The sequence below is a fragment of the Mesoplodon bidens genome (assembly GCF_964165515.1).
Source record: "Mesoplodon bidens genome assembly, chromosome: 6".
Lineage (NCBI taxonomy): Eukaryota > Metazoa > Chordata > Mammalia > Artiodactyla > Ziphiidae > Mesoplodon > Mesoplodon bidens.
Window position 1 is genome coordinate 42,713,690 of NC_138162.1, and position 14,204 is coordinate 42,727,893.

Consider the following 14,204-nt stretch of genomic DNA (forward strand, 5'->3'; position numbering starts at 1 on the left):
ACTCTGTCCCAGTCAGACACAGGTACAATGATTCCATTTGCCTAACCTCCAATACGAAGACTTAGACATTGTTAATTTTCTTCTTTTTCTTTCTTAAACATTTTTTTTGGTGCTTTTTAGTTGATATTTCAATCTTCCTCATATCCAATTTTAACCTGAAGGAAGTGCGGCATATAGAGAAACACCATATGTAATTGATTATAACAGGAATGACATTTGGAGTAGATACTAATTACTTATCTGAAAAGATTGTATGAATTTACTATTGTAGATTAATTTTACTAGTTTTGTTGTTGTTTGTGTTTTCTCATGTTGACAGGGTTGCTTTAGACACTCTTGCTGCATTGCTAAAATCAAGTAAGTTTTTAAATACTAGAAATACTAGATACTATTTTTCTGAGTATTCTATCTACTATGTTAAAGAAACTGGAAATGTAGATTTAGTTTGTGTTTATAAAGCTTGTTCATAATAATTTAATGTCAAAGTTGATTTTATCTTTTAGTACAGTTGATTGATATATATCTAACTAAGATCATTTATGTTTATTGAGCTCTAATTTATCAGTACATTCATATAATTTATTCAAGTATATTGACTTCCTTTTTCTAAGTTACTTTCATAAACATAAAGCCTTGTTAGTAGGGGAAAGTAATATGTAAATATTATATAGTATCATTTTGAAAAAGTGATGCTAACATGGCCTTGAGAACATCTACCATGAAGAGTATCTTTGACAACTACTGTCTCTATATAACATATGATTTTCAGTTAGGACCTCTTTATTAGAAGTTTTATTTCTACCATAAAATTCAAATTTTTAACATTAAAAATGACTTAATGTAAATTTATATTTTACTAAATGCATTTACAGACTAAAGCACAATTTTTTTAATTTTCAAAATTGAAGTATTGGAGGAAATATGTCTTAACACAATATGGTGCTTTTGGAGAGTAACCATCTGCATTATGTGCTTTTTTTCTCTCCATGATACTCAGTGTCTGTATTTTAAATATTAATTTTTGTTAGCACTACCATTACCCCATTTTATTGGTTGATTAAATTAACATCTTATTTAACCACAATAACATTTAGTCCTAAAGATCTATGTTGATGGCTTTCAATGTTATTTTTCCCCAAAACTGTCTATTGATGGTGAGACCAACTTGCCCTTAAGTTTGATGAGAAGGACAGTAGCAAATGATTAATTGATTGAGAATCTGATATTTGGTAATGATTTATTAAATTTAAAAAATCACCTTAGGTATTAGTATTATATACTAGAGTGCATAAAATTCAGTTAACAGTTTTATCCTTGAAATGAAATGTGTGTTATTCAATTAGATTAGCTATGTAGCTTTGTTTTCATATATGATGTGATAAACTTTAGACCAAGATTAGAATATTTGGATTAATTTCAAAGGTATCTGTAGCCTTGCTTTGATGTGCCCTCCCTGCCTTTGTGGTTCAAATTGTTTAAAGATTAATTTTTAAATTAATGTAGGCATTTTTTTTTGATTTAGAGTAGATTAAAATAGCCATTAAAACTAAGCTCTTATTAAAGCTTACTAATTTTCAGAATCACTGATGACAAAGTCACTAATTCGAAGTCAGTAAAAACTCAAACCCTAAGTTTCAGGTATTTTTAGAAATCAGTTAATGTAAAATGACTGAAATGCTGATATCTTCAGTTTTAAATAATAAGCCTCCTTTTACTCCCTCCCTTCTTCTCCTTCAAAGGAGGATGGTGGGCAAGCATATCTGTTTGCTCCATCAGGTAAAAAAGTAACTGACAAGTAAATGATCCTGGATTGCAGATAGATCTGCTCACTTCTCTTAAGAGTCACTCAGCACCTGTGCTTGAGTTATGCACAAGTTTTTAATTTGATCTTCAATAAAGAATTTAAATATTTCTCATAAATACCATTTAGGCTTTTGGGAATTCCAGTGGAAACACAGTTTGTAATAGGAGTTACAGTGATTCTTAAAAGACATTATGATAGTAATATCTTTTAAGTATTACTGGTAAAACTAAAAAGCTAGTAAGCTAAAGGCTTATATATTCCAATTGGTGTGAACAAAATGTGTATATTTGTTTAAAATACATGAAACTATTGTTAGTCAGAACTATTGAACTGTTCTATAGATAGCCACAGCCTTAGCAAACTAGCTCTTCCAGACACAACAGAGGTATTAAACCTTTTACATAAGAAAGTGCCCCCCTCCTGCCCCTGTGAGTTTCTTCCAGCTCTCAAATATCAGAACATAATTTCTAAGAGGGCATTAATAAGTTTGTTGATCTCAGTGTCTTTATGTTTTAGGTGGGTATTAGCACATTTAAAACTGTAGTAATTCTTTCAGGCAACTAAAAGCAGCACAGCCTTACTGTTGCATTATCTTAGTGTCCATGCCATGAGCCAGGTGGTCATTTTATACGTAAATGTAGATGAGGAAGAGATTGGTATTTCTTTCTAATTAAACAACCTCAGATGGGTTGGTATTCCACATTATCTTGTACTCTTATCATTGGCCCACCCATGTGGTGCTGGGTGGCCCAGGATGTTGCTAAGATATGATTCCCTTGTGCTCATCTTAGTGAAATGCACCCTTTTGGTTAAAAATCTTAAATATTAACATAAAAAAATGAAGTACAAAAAATTTTTTTGATGCAGTTTTTTCATATATTAAAAAATTAATGACAATAAAGCACTATCTTCTAATCATATAATGCTTCTTACATTTCACTTACTAAAAAGTTGTTTAAGTACTTTTCACTTAGCTTTGTTGTAGCATGGATATTTATATAATTGTGGGGGTAATTAAAATTTAAAATAATTTCAATAGAAACACATAAAATTTGTAATAGGAACTACAATCCAATGGAGTTTATTTCACACAAAGATTGTAATATAAGTTGCGATAATGATAATGGCTTTTGACAAAATCATAGTCACAGCTAGTGAGTTAAAGGCTTATATATTCCTTTTGGTGTAATGAAAGTCAGTATATGCATAAGTTTTAAAATATATGAAAGTTTTGTTAGTATTAACATTTAAAAATATACAACCTTAATTGTGTTAAAGATATTTTGATATTTATTAACTACAAAACAATATATGGGCAGGTTTCTGGAAAATTACCTGGAACTTGTCATATTTATTTTGTTAGCTAAAAAATATTTAAATATGTGGTTGCCATTTTTTTTGGAAAAAAAGTTTTGTAAGACTTCATTCCAGTATTGTGGTTATGTTTTTAATTTGATTTATTCTACCAGTGTCTCTTATTATTTAAAAAATATTCTTTCTCAATTTTCTTTTGTTAAAGAAACAAATGCCAGGAGAGCTGTAGACAGAGGATATGTCCAAGTCCTTTTAACAATTTATGTAGATTGGCACCGCCATGATAATCGGCATAGAAACATGCTCATTCGAAAAGGAATTTTACAGAGTTTAAAAAGTGTTACAAGCATCAAGTTGGGAAGAAAAGCATTTATTGATGCCAATGGGATGAAAATTCTTTATAACACTTCACAAGTGAGTTTTTAATTTTCTTCCTGTTATTATGATTATCTATTAATGATAGGATTTTGTTCTTAAGAATACTTAGTATTTCTAAAAATACTCAAAAAGTATGATAAATATATTTAAAAAATCCGAAAGCCAAAAGGCACAATCGTTTCTCAAACGTGACATCAGACTGAGTTCGAGAAAGTGCTCAGTGCATATCTCTGCAATATGAGGTTTTTCCCCCATACGTAAAAGGAAGATGTATATAAATCTCTCCACTGGGCAGGAAAGAATTCCATATAGCCACATTTTCTAAGGTGTGCAGTTGGCTGTACTCAGTTTTGTATGTTTCCCTCATAAGTATTCACGAATCCTTTATGGCTGGTAAGGCAGATATGTTGTTTGTGAGTGTTCTCAGTCTTTCTTCTGGAGAGAATATTTTTAAATAGTGCAGGTACAGAAGTGAAACCTGGAGTTAGGAATCCTGGTTCTGCCAGCCATCTTATGCATAAACCTTCTCAACAATATCTTTAGCAAGATTCTAGCATCTGTAGAAGACTGTCAGTTATGGAGAGTGGGGATATTGCAAAGTAACCTTTTATTTTTACAAGGCTATAATTATTAGAACAAAATCTGTCTTGAAAATTCTAGCCAGTCATCTTGGTTGTGCCCTCTTGGTCTTACACACAACAAATAATCTTTTTCTATGTGAGAGTAGTTAAGAACACATATTTTATGTTAACTCTTAGCTTTTTCTTTTCTAGATCAATCACATGCATTTATTTTTACTATTCCTAATATAGACAGTGATGGATATTTGATATATGAGGAAGAATTGGGTGACTTTGTTTATGCCACTTCACATTTATGAGCCTTAATTTTTCATCTGTTTTGACAGGTCAGGTGTGAAGATTTCCACTGAAAATTTCACAGGTTATCAAAATGCCATCTAAAGCCATCTAGATGTCAATTGTCAATAATAATAACAGTGTTATATGAAATAGTTTCAAATTCCCTGTTCACTAGTCCTTCTCAAGATTAGATACCAGGATAAGAAATTAAACTCTTAAAACTTAAAATTGTGATATTCAGGCTATTCTTTTATAAGTTGAACAGCTAACTTATTAGGGGTACTATTGCATGATAACTGATAGAATTTTGAGAAAGGCTCAGCCAAATGCACATTTCTTTTTATTTTTTACACCTTTCTTAATTTCTTAATCTTTCTTCTTTTTTTCTTCTTCCCTTAAATTTTCATTTTTATTTTATACCCTAGGCTTGCTAAATGCTCCCTAAGTCACTCATAGATATTACTTAGTGCTTTGGTGACTTCTGGTACCAAAGATGGTACTGATTTCTGCTTAGTTAAAATATTTAAGGAAAATTATTACTAAATTTGCCATATGAGGTTCTTACTTACAAAGAGATATTTCTGATTAGTCAAAGCTGTTTTATAATTATGTTAAAAATATTGTTTTTTGTGGTATTTGCCTTTTGAAAATTATTAATATATTACTTTCCGAAGTCATGTAAAATTGTTTCACTTATTCACCAAAGGCACATTATCTTTTTTTTCTTTTCTTATAAAACAGGAATGTTTGGCAGTCAGGACCCTTGATCCTCTTGTCAACACCTCCAGTCTGATAATGAGGAAGTGTTTCCCTAAAAATCGCCTGCCACTCCCAACGATTAAAAGTTCTTTCCATTTCCAGTTACCAGTTATTCCTGTGACTGGACCTGTGGCCCAGCTCTACAGTTTACCCCCTGAAGGTAGGACCACATGCTTCTTGCTGGCTTTCAGTGGTTATTGGAATTGTGTGACTCTATCTATTTTTGCTTTTGTTCATCTCCCTAGCAAAAGAAGGCTTTAATGAACATGATAAACTTTCATATTATTTTTTAGTTAATAAATATTTCTTCAAATATAAGAAATTGAGATTGAGTAATTAAGGGAAGGAATGTGGGGTGTACTACATATGTGGAAATGTGAATTGTGAAAAACTTTAAGTACCACACAGGAACAGTATTTGATAATTTATATAAATTTTCAAAATCTAAGAATGTGAACATTAACTGTTTAGGTAATTATATTTGAGCTTACATTTGTATCTGTTTAATGAACTTCATTTTTTAAAGTTAAAGGTGTCTAATCATCAAATATGTTATGGTTTATGTTTAACAAAACTTGCACAGTTACTTACCTGATAGAAAATATGAAATTATCATAAATTGGCTCTTTGTCATTTTTGGTGCAATATTGTGTACATAGCAAAGGAAGTAAGAGTTTCCACTTCTTAATGTGGGGAAAAAGCAGAATTTTTTTAATAAGACATAGCAAAATTAAAAAGAGAAAGTAGTCTAGGCTATTAATAGAATTTCTAAAGTGTTTTCTTGTTAGGTGATCACTTTTTTAAAAAGTAAGAGGTTTTTAATTATATTTAAAAGCAACTCTTTGAAGTAAGTGACTTAAGAAAAATTTCAAGTAATTATAATTAGTTTATTATCCTCGATATAGATTTACCTATGGTATATATCACAGAGTTCACTGTTATGATTGCATTTCTAAAGTATTTAATTATTAAAGTAGAAGTTTAGTCTACACAAAATATCAAAATGGATTATTCAGAAACTTCCTTTAAAAGGTTTAAAAGTCTAAGTCTGGGACTTGATTAAACATAGGTAAGTGAAAACAGTGATCTAATTGCTTCTTCTCATTCCATTTAAAATTGCCAACAGACTTCAAAAATAGGGGAAAAATCTGTACTGAATCTGAAAACTAGATAAAAGGAGCATTCTCATGGAATAAACATAGGGTGTGCAACAAACATGTTGGAGAAAAGAATAGATTAAGGAAGAGTGTCAACTCTATTCACCCTTCTATGAAATGCAGTATCTCTGGCTCCAGGTTGAGGGCCACTAGTATCTAATTTGGAGGGACAATCAAGGAGCTGTTGGAATTTCTTTCTCTCTCTCAATGTAGGATTATGGAGGTTTAAGTGGTGGTCTAACTGGTAGAAAGCTGTGAAACTTTGCTATATGTGGCAGGTAGTAACACTGGGAGAGAGATAGGATATACCCCAGAGTGTTCTTTGTTCAGTGTCCAAAATAATCACATGGATAGAGAAAGCTGACTTGTAGTGCAGGGAATATATCAAACATGGGGTAAAAAAAGACAGAGATAATATTTTTCGGAGGGCTCCTTTTCTGCATCATTTCAGACTGATGGATCACTGAACTAGAAATGGAGACTTTAATTGACTAAGAAGGCTTCATGAATAAGATGTGAGAGCAGGGTTCTAATAGCAATTGCATAGACACAAGGAAAACACCCTGCTCTCCATCATTTTCTCACATATCAGGCTTCATTACATTTATCACAATTTTCATTATTTTTTACCATCCTCAGTTAGACTGTAAATTCCACGAAGCTAGGACTGTCGTTATACCTTCATTTTATGCTCAGCATGCGTTAGATTGCATGAGTTATAATAAATGTGCATTTAACATTTGTTAATGGATGAATTGAGCTGGCCTCAAGACTTATTCTCTTAAACATTTAATGCCAAAAGATAGTGAAGCAGACGCTGGAGATTCGAAGGAAAAGAGTTCTGACTCAAGATTTCTGAACTGTTATTAGAAGCCACCCATATGTGAAGGTGACATATTCTTAGATATGCAAGGGTACAGAAGCATATTGCCCAGGAACCCTTCTGAAGTAATTATATGAAATAATACTTCCGCCAGGCCAGTGATGAATTAAGTCAAGAATGCAGAAGACATGGTAGTAGAGTAATTGTATTTAACATTACAAATTGTTAATTATGTAATACTAAATAGTTGCTCTACTATTATTTTGAAATATATCAACTAATTTTTGGTGAAAGATACATAATATACGGCTATAGTAAACTGGGTCTTTTGCAATTTATATTCATAGATTTCTTATATTATAATATTGCTGTATTTCTAAGATGGTAATTATAGAAATAGTGGACCAAATATGTGTTTCAAAATGTAAAAGTAACATCTAGAGCAGAGATCCTTAGACTAGAATCTACTGAACCATAGGAATCCATGGATGGACCTCAGACACTAAGAACCCTTTGAAATTCTGTATAAAATAATGTATATTTCTTCTTGGAAAAAATTCTTGAAGAGGTCCATCGATCACTGCTATAGAAAAGTAAGAAAATTTCCAACATGCACAAAATCCGGAGAATGCTGAATACAAAGCGAGAACAAGCAAATCAGTTTCAGTAATAAGATATCTAAAAGGATAAAATACCCCCATTAAAAAAAAAAGAGACTCTCAGGTTGGGTTGAAAACAAAATCTAAGTAGCTGGTACATCCTGGAAACTCTTAAAACAGGAAGACTGAAAGCTTAAAATAAACAGATTGGCAACTGTGTATCTGTTTTTCTCAGCTCAAGAAAGGTGAGGAAGACATTATTACTACCCCACAAAATATAAATACAGAACAAAATGTTTAAAGCAAGATATCAAAGATGATTTTATGCAAGCTAGATAATAACAAGTGTGCCAAGCACTAGAACAAAGGTAGATAAAGCTATAATTATTTGGATAATATGGAGAAATTGATAGAAACACAGCATTAGTGGGTGATTTTAATATACCTCTAAGTTCTTGGCAAGTTAAATAGAGGAGATCCAGTCAATCTAAGTGGATGCTAAAGATAGCTCCTGTTAATACATTTGAAAATATGATTGAGATGGACAATATTTTAGGGAAATATAAATAACTAAAATTGACTTAAATAGTAGCAAACCTACAATTGAATATGCAATCAAGTTGCCTTCAGTGAAGACACCAAACAACAATGACTTTATAGATTAGTTCTTTCAACTTTCAAGAAATTTTCCTATGCTTTATTTTCCAGAGCATAGAAAAAAAAGAAAAGTTTAGAAGCTAGTATGTTGCTGAAATCAAAACCTGGTAAGAATAACCTGAGACAACTTACAGATCATTGTCACTCATGAAAATAAATATAAAAATCTAAAATACTAGCATATTGAATTGAGCTGCATTTTCAGATATAGGACACTTTGACAAAGTAAGGGTTATTTTAGAAAGTAAGTTTATCGTAATATTAAGACTTTAATTAAAATTTATCAGTAGGTCAAAGCACGAAAACCAATGATTATCTTAATAAATGCCATGAAGAATTTTGATAAAAATCATTATTAGTTCCAGATAAAATTTCTTAAGGAATATTTTCCCTGCTAACTGAGTATTATCTAATTCAAATCAGCAACCAACATCACAAATAGTTATGAAGTGTTAGAGGAAGCCTTTCTTAACCATTATTAGTTAACATTGTTTTGAAAACTCTGGCCAAATCATAAGACAGGGAAAGGAAAGGTATTAATCATTAAAAGAGTGAGATAAAGTTATATCAGTGTCTGCAGAGGATGTTATTGCTCATGTGGAAAATCCAAGCAAATCAAGTATAAAATGTATCTTAGACCAGATAAAAGTTCAATGAAGTCCTGTTTACAAGATAGATGAATAAAATTCACTAGTTTTCCTTCGTGTGCACACGCGTGTGTATGTATATGTATGTATCAACAAAAAACAGTAACAGAAAACACAAAGGGAAAGATCACATTTATAGGAGCAATAGGACGAACAAAATAAACCCCTTGGAATATACTTTCCAAAACCTTATGGAAAGTGCTGACTTGTACCTTTTAATTGTTATATCATACGGATATAGTATAATTTATCTAACTAGTTTCCTATTGATAGCCATTTAAGTTTTTTCCTATGTTTTTGTCTTCACTATAAATGAGCCAAGGACATTTTGAAAACTAACAACAAGGATGATTTATATTCCCTGATTTTAATTGTGAGATTAAGTTATAATAATTGATATTTATTGGTGATGGTACAAGAATAGATCATTGGAATAGAAAAGAAGGTCTCAGACGCCCTAAGCTATATGACATTTCACATCTGGAGTATGAAACCAAAGGAAAATACCTATAAAGGAAGAAATTTGACAGGTTTGCCTAAAAATTAAAAACATATTTTCTCTTTGATGCTGAACTGCATTTTCCCTTCTCCCTATCCAAGGAGTTGTCTTTCTTGTTTGCAATAGGCTTTTCTGAAATCAGTGCCTTCTTTTTTCCTAACAGTTCTTTTACCAAATGTCAGTTTTTCCTATGTTTATCCATGACTAACTGGCATTAGTACATTGACATAAATAGACCCAGTTACTATATGCAATATAAATACTTACTTTGTGTGGTCTATTTCTGAAAGAATTTAGAGCAATTTTGTAGCTCTGCTTGTTAGGATAGACTGAGCTGCTGTTACACAGCGACCCAGTACAGTACCACAGTCCTTCAAGCAACAATAGTAATAACAGACGTTTTTATAGCACATACTCTCTCTTTTTTAGAAATAAATAAATTTATTTATTTATTTATTGACTGTGCTGGGTCTTTGTTGCTGTGCGCAGGCTACTCCTTGTTGCGGTGCATGGGCTTCTCACTGTGGTGGCTTCTCTTATTGCGGAGCATGAGCTCTAGGCGCATGGGCTCAGTAGTTGTGGCACACGGGCTTAGTTGCTCCATGGCATGTGGGATCTTCCCGGACCAGGGATTGAACCCATGTCCCCTGCATTGGCAGGCGGATTCTTAACTACTGCACCACCAGGGAAGTCCCATATAGCACATACTCTTTGCCTGGCACGTTATATATATTAACTCCTTTAAGTCTCCCAAGAACAGTATGTGTGGGTATCTCCATTTTATAGATGAGGAAACTGAGACACAAATAACTTATGTAACTTGCTCAAGGTCAAGTAGTTAGTAACTCGAGCCAGGATTTGAATTAGGTATTCTGTCTCCAGAGCCTATTTGCTACACTGCCATGAGATAGATTTTTTTTTTTCTCTCACATACCCATCCAGAAGATGAGTAGGTGATCCTGGACAGTAGGCCTCTGTCCACCAGGTCATCAAAGGAAAAAGATTCTTTTTGTTTTCATCATCTCCTATGGTAGTTTCCTCATGTGCATGTGGAAAATGGTAATGGAAGAAAATGGAGAGGGCAATTTTCTTTTTAAAGGATAGGACCTGGAGTTTGTATTTACAACTTTGCCTCACATACTGTTGGCCAAAAATTAGTCATATGGCTGTAACTACTGTGAGAGAGGCTGGCATCTATAACCTCTAGCTAAAACTCAGAGGTTCTGTTACTGAAATGAAGGAGAGGAGAACAAATACTTGGGTGGGAGGAATTTATAATCTTTGCTATAATAAATCACATTGGAAATGGAAGTATAAAAGAGTTTAAAGAAGGTTACATCAGCAAGATGGAGGGGTAGGAGGTCCCAACACTCGTCTCCCCTGCAAATGCAGCAAAAACAATAAATAACCAACTACAAACTGATGAAAATATTTCAGGGATAGCTCTGAACTTCAATGAAGAAGCATCAGAAACCATGCAGAACTCAAAACCTGAGGATGGCCACATAGAAAAGTACAGGAAGCATTTTAGCTCCATCACCCCATCCCCCAGTCCAGAGCAGCTTGGTACCAGAGAGTTCCCCTCAGTAGAATTTTACCCCATGGAGAAAAGGACAGCAGAAGAATCCTGGTGAGCCTTTTTGCTGTGGATGTTTATAGCCTTTGTTTCCGAGGCTTCTCAAGTCTTCACCAAAGTTGCTTTCAGTTGACGGAGCTACCTGGAGTCCTGCCTCTTGCATTTGTTCCTTGGGGATGGAGCTCTTGCTGTGGGATCATATAGCTGCTGCATCTCCCCTCAGCTGGACTCACTACAGTGAGCCCCAGAGTTCCAGACCTCATTTTCATGAGAGATATGCACATTCTCGCACCTTAGACACCAATGCCACTGCCACAGCAAGTGTACCAGTGCCCAAGGACTCAGGCTTTATGGTGGTTCCACATGCACCTGATTGTAGGACCCTGGCTGGCTCTGTTACTGCTGTGAGATCCAGCATACCAGATCAGGTGCCAAGGGGGATCCCCTTAGCTAGAACTTCCTTGTATAGGCAGAAAAGAGTACAAGAAGACCCTAGCAGCCTTTGCCCCTGAGGATCCCAATAGCCCTAGCCACCACTGCTACCTGAGGACCTCCATAGTATAGGCCACAGAAGACCCCTACAGTCAGTGCTGATGTTGACCTCAACTGATGGAGCTGCATAAAGATGCCATCACTGTGCCTTCCCAGGAAGCAAAGTTGCTGCATGCTACCCAGCTGGTGCTCTTACAGTCACCTTCAGGTGAAAGTCTTTCCCTACCCAAGCCAGTCCAAAAAGGCTGGAAGAGTTGACTGCATCCTCAGATGTGCAGACATCAATACAAAACCTTCAGAAACCTGGAAAAGCAAGGAAACATGACACTGCCAAAGGAACACAGTAACTTTTCAGTAACTGAACTTAAAGAAATGGAGGTCTGTGAGTTATCTGAAAAAGAATTCAAAGTAAAGAAGCTCAGATACTTCAAGAGAAGACAGAAGCAATTCAGTGAACTTAGGAAAACAATACATGAACAAATTGAGAAGTTCAATGAAGAGAAAGAAATCATAAGAAGAACCAAACTCTGGACCTGAAGAATACAATGAATAATGCAATAGAGAACTTCAGTATCAGGCTCAATCAAGCAAAAGAAAGAATCTGTGAACTCGAAGACAGATCTCATGATATTATAAGGTCAGAGGAGAAAAAGAAATCAGAAAGAAAAAGAGTGAAGAAGGCCTATGTGAATAGTGGAACACGATTAAGTGAAACAACATCTGTGTAATGGGAATCTCAGAAGAAGAAGAAGAGAGAAAGGGACAGAAAACTTATTTAAAGACATAGTGGCTGAAAACTTACCAAATCTGGTGAAGATATGGCTATGTAGGTGCACAAGCTCAGAGATCTGCAAATAGATTCATCCCTAAGAGATCTTCACCAAGACATTTTCATCAGGCTCTTAAGGCAAAGGGAGGATTTTGAAAGCAACTAGAGAAAAATCTTGTTACCTATCTGGTAATACTGATAAGCCTATTAGTAGATTTCTCAGCAGAAGCCTTGCAGGCCAGGAGAGAGTGGGATGATATATTCAAATTGCTTGAAGAAAAAAACTGTCAATCAAAAACACTTTACCTGGGACTTCCTGGTGGTGCAGTGGTTAAGAATCCGCCTGCTAATGCAGGGGACACGGGTTCAAGCCCTGGTCTGGGAAGATCCCACATGCCGCGGAGCAACTAAGCCCGTGAGCCACAGCTACTGAGCCCACGTGCCACAACTGCTGAAGCCCGTGCACCTAGAGCCTATGCTCTGCAACAGGAGAAGCCACCGCAATGAGAAGCCTGCTCACCGCAATGAAGAGTAGCCCCTGCTTGCTGCAACTAGAGAAAGCCCACGTGCAGCAATGGAGACCCAACACAGCCAAAAATAAATAAATTAATTTTAAAAAACTTTACCCATCAAAGTTGTCCTTCAGAAATGAGAGATAAAGAGTTCAACAGAAAAACAAAAGCTGAATGCCCACTCTCACCATTTTTACTCAGCATAGTACTAGATATCCTAATTATAGCAATTAGGCTAGAAAAAAGAAAGAAAATACATCCAAGTCAGAAAGGAAGAAATGAAATCATCTCTGTTTGCAGATGACATTATCTTATATATAGAAAGCTGTAACATCTCCACCAAAAAACTGTTAGAACTAGTAAATGAATTCAGTAAAGGTACAGGACACAAAGTTAATATACAAACCATCAGTTGCATTTCTACACACTAATAATGAACTATCTGAAAGAGAAATTAAGAAAGCAATCCCATTTACAATAGCATCAAAAACAATAAAGTACTTACAAATAAGTTTTACCAAGGAATTGAAAGACCTGTACACTGATCAATAAGACGTTGTTAAAAGTTATTGAAGACACACAAAAAAATTGAAAGATATCCTGTATTCTATAATTGGAAGAATTAATATGAAAATGTTCATGCTGACCAAAGTGATCTTCAGAATCAATGCAATCCCTATCAAAATTCCAGTGTCATTTTTCACAGAAGTACAAAAACTATCCTAAAATTTGTATGGAACCACAAAAGACCCCAGATAGCCAAAGCAATCTTGAGAAAGAAGGAGAAAGCTGGAGGCATCACACCTCCTGATTTCAAGCTATTATGAAGCTATGGTAATCAAAATAGTATGGTACTCAAATAAAGCAGGGCACATAGACCAGTGAAACAGATTAGAGAGCCCAGTCATAAACCCAAACATATTATGGTCAACTAGTTTTTGATAAGGGTGTCAAGAACACACAATGGGGAAAGGACAGTCTCTAATAAATGGTATTGGGAAAACTAGGTATCCACAAAAGAATGAAACTGGACCCCTGTCTTACACCATTCTCAAAAATTGACTTGAAATGGATAAAAGACTTTACATATAAGGCCTGAAACTATAAAACTCCTAGAAGAAAACTTAAGGGAAAAGATCCTTGACATTTGTCTTAGCAGTGATTTCTCGGGTAAGATAACAAAAGCACAGGCAACAGAAGCTAAAATAAATGAGTGGGACTACAACAAACTAAAAAGATTCTGCAGAGCAAAGGAGACAATATATTGAAAAGGCAACCTACAGAATGGGAAAAGATAATTGCAAACCATATATCTAATAAGGGTTTAATATCAAAAAAATACAAAGAACTCACATAGC

General features: G+C 34.3%; 1 protein-coding gene across 3 annotated transcripts in view; it reads left to right on the forward strand.

Annotated features, from left to right (window-relative positions):
* The window catches only part of AGTPBP1 (ATP/GTP binding carboxypeptidase 1), a 173,639-nt gene that overhangs the window by 64,919 nt on the left and 94,516 nt on the right, over positions 1 to 14,204 (forward strand). For all 3 annotated transcript variants that reach the window (XM_081236170.1, XM_081236171.1, XM_081236172.1), the window contains exons 9-11: positions 320 to 357; positions 3,324 to 3,532; positions 5,098 to 5,275. In XM_081236170.1, coding sequence (XP_081092296.1) covers positions 320 to 357; positions 3,324 to 3,532; positions 5,098 to 5,275 — 425 coding nt within the window. The remainder of the gene's footprint in view (positions 1 to 319; positions 358 to 3,323; positions 3,533 to 5,097; positions 5,276 to 14,204) is intronic.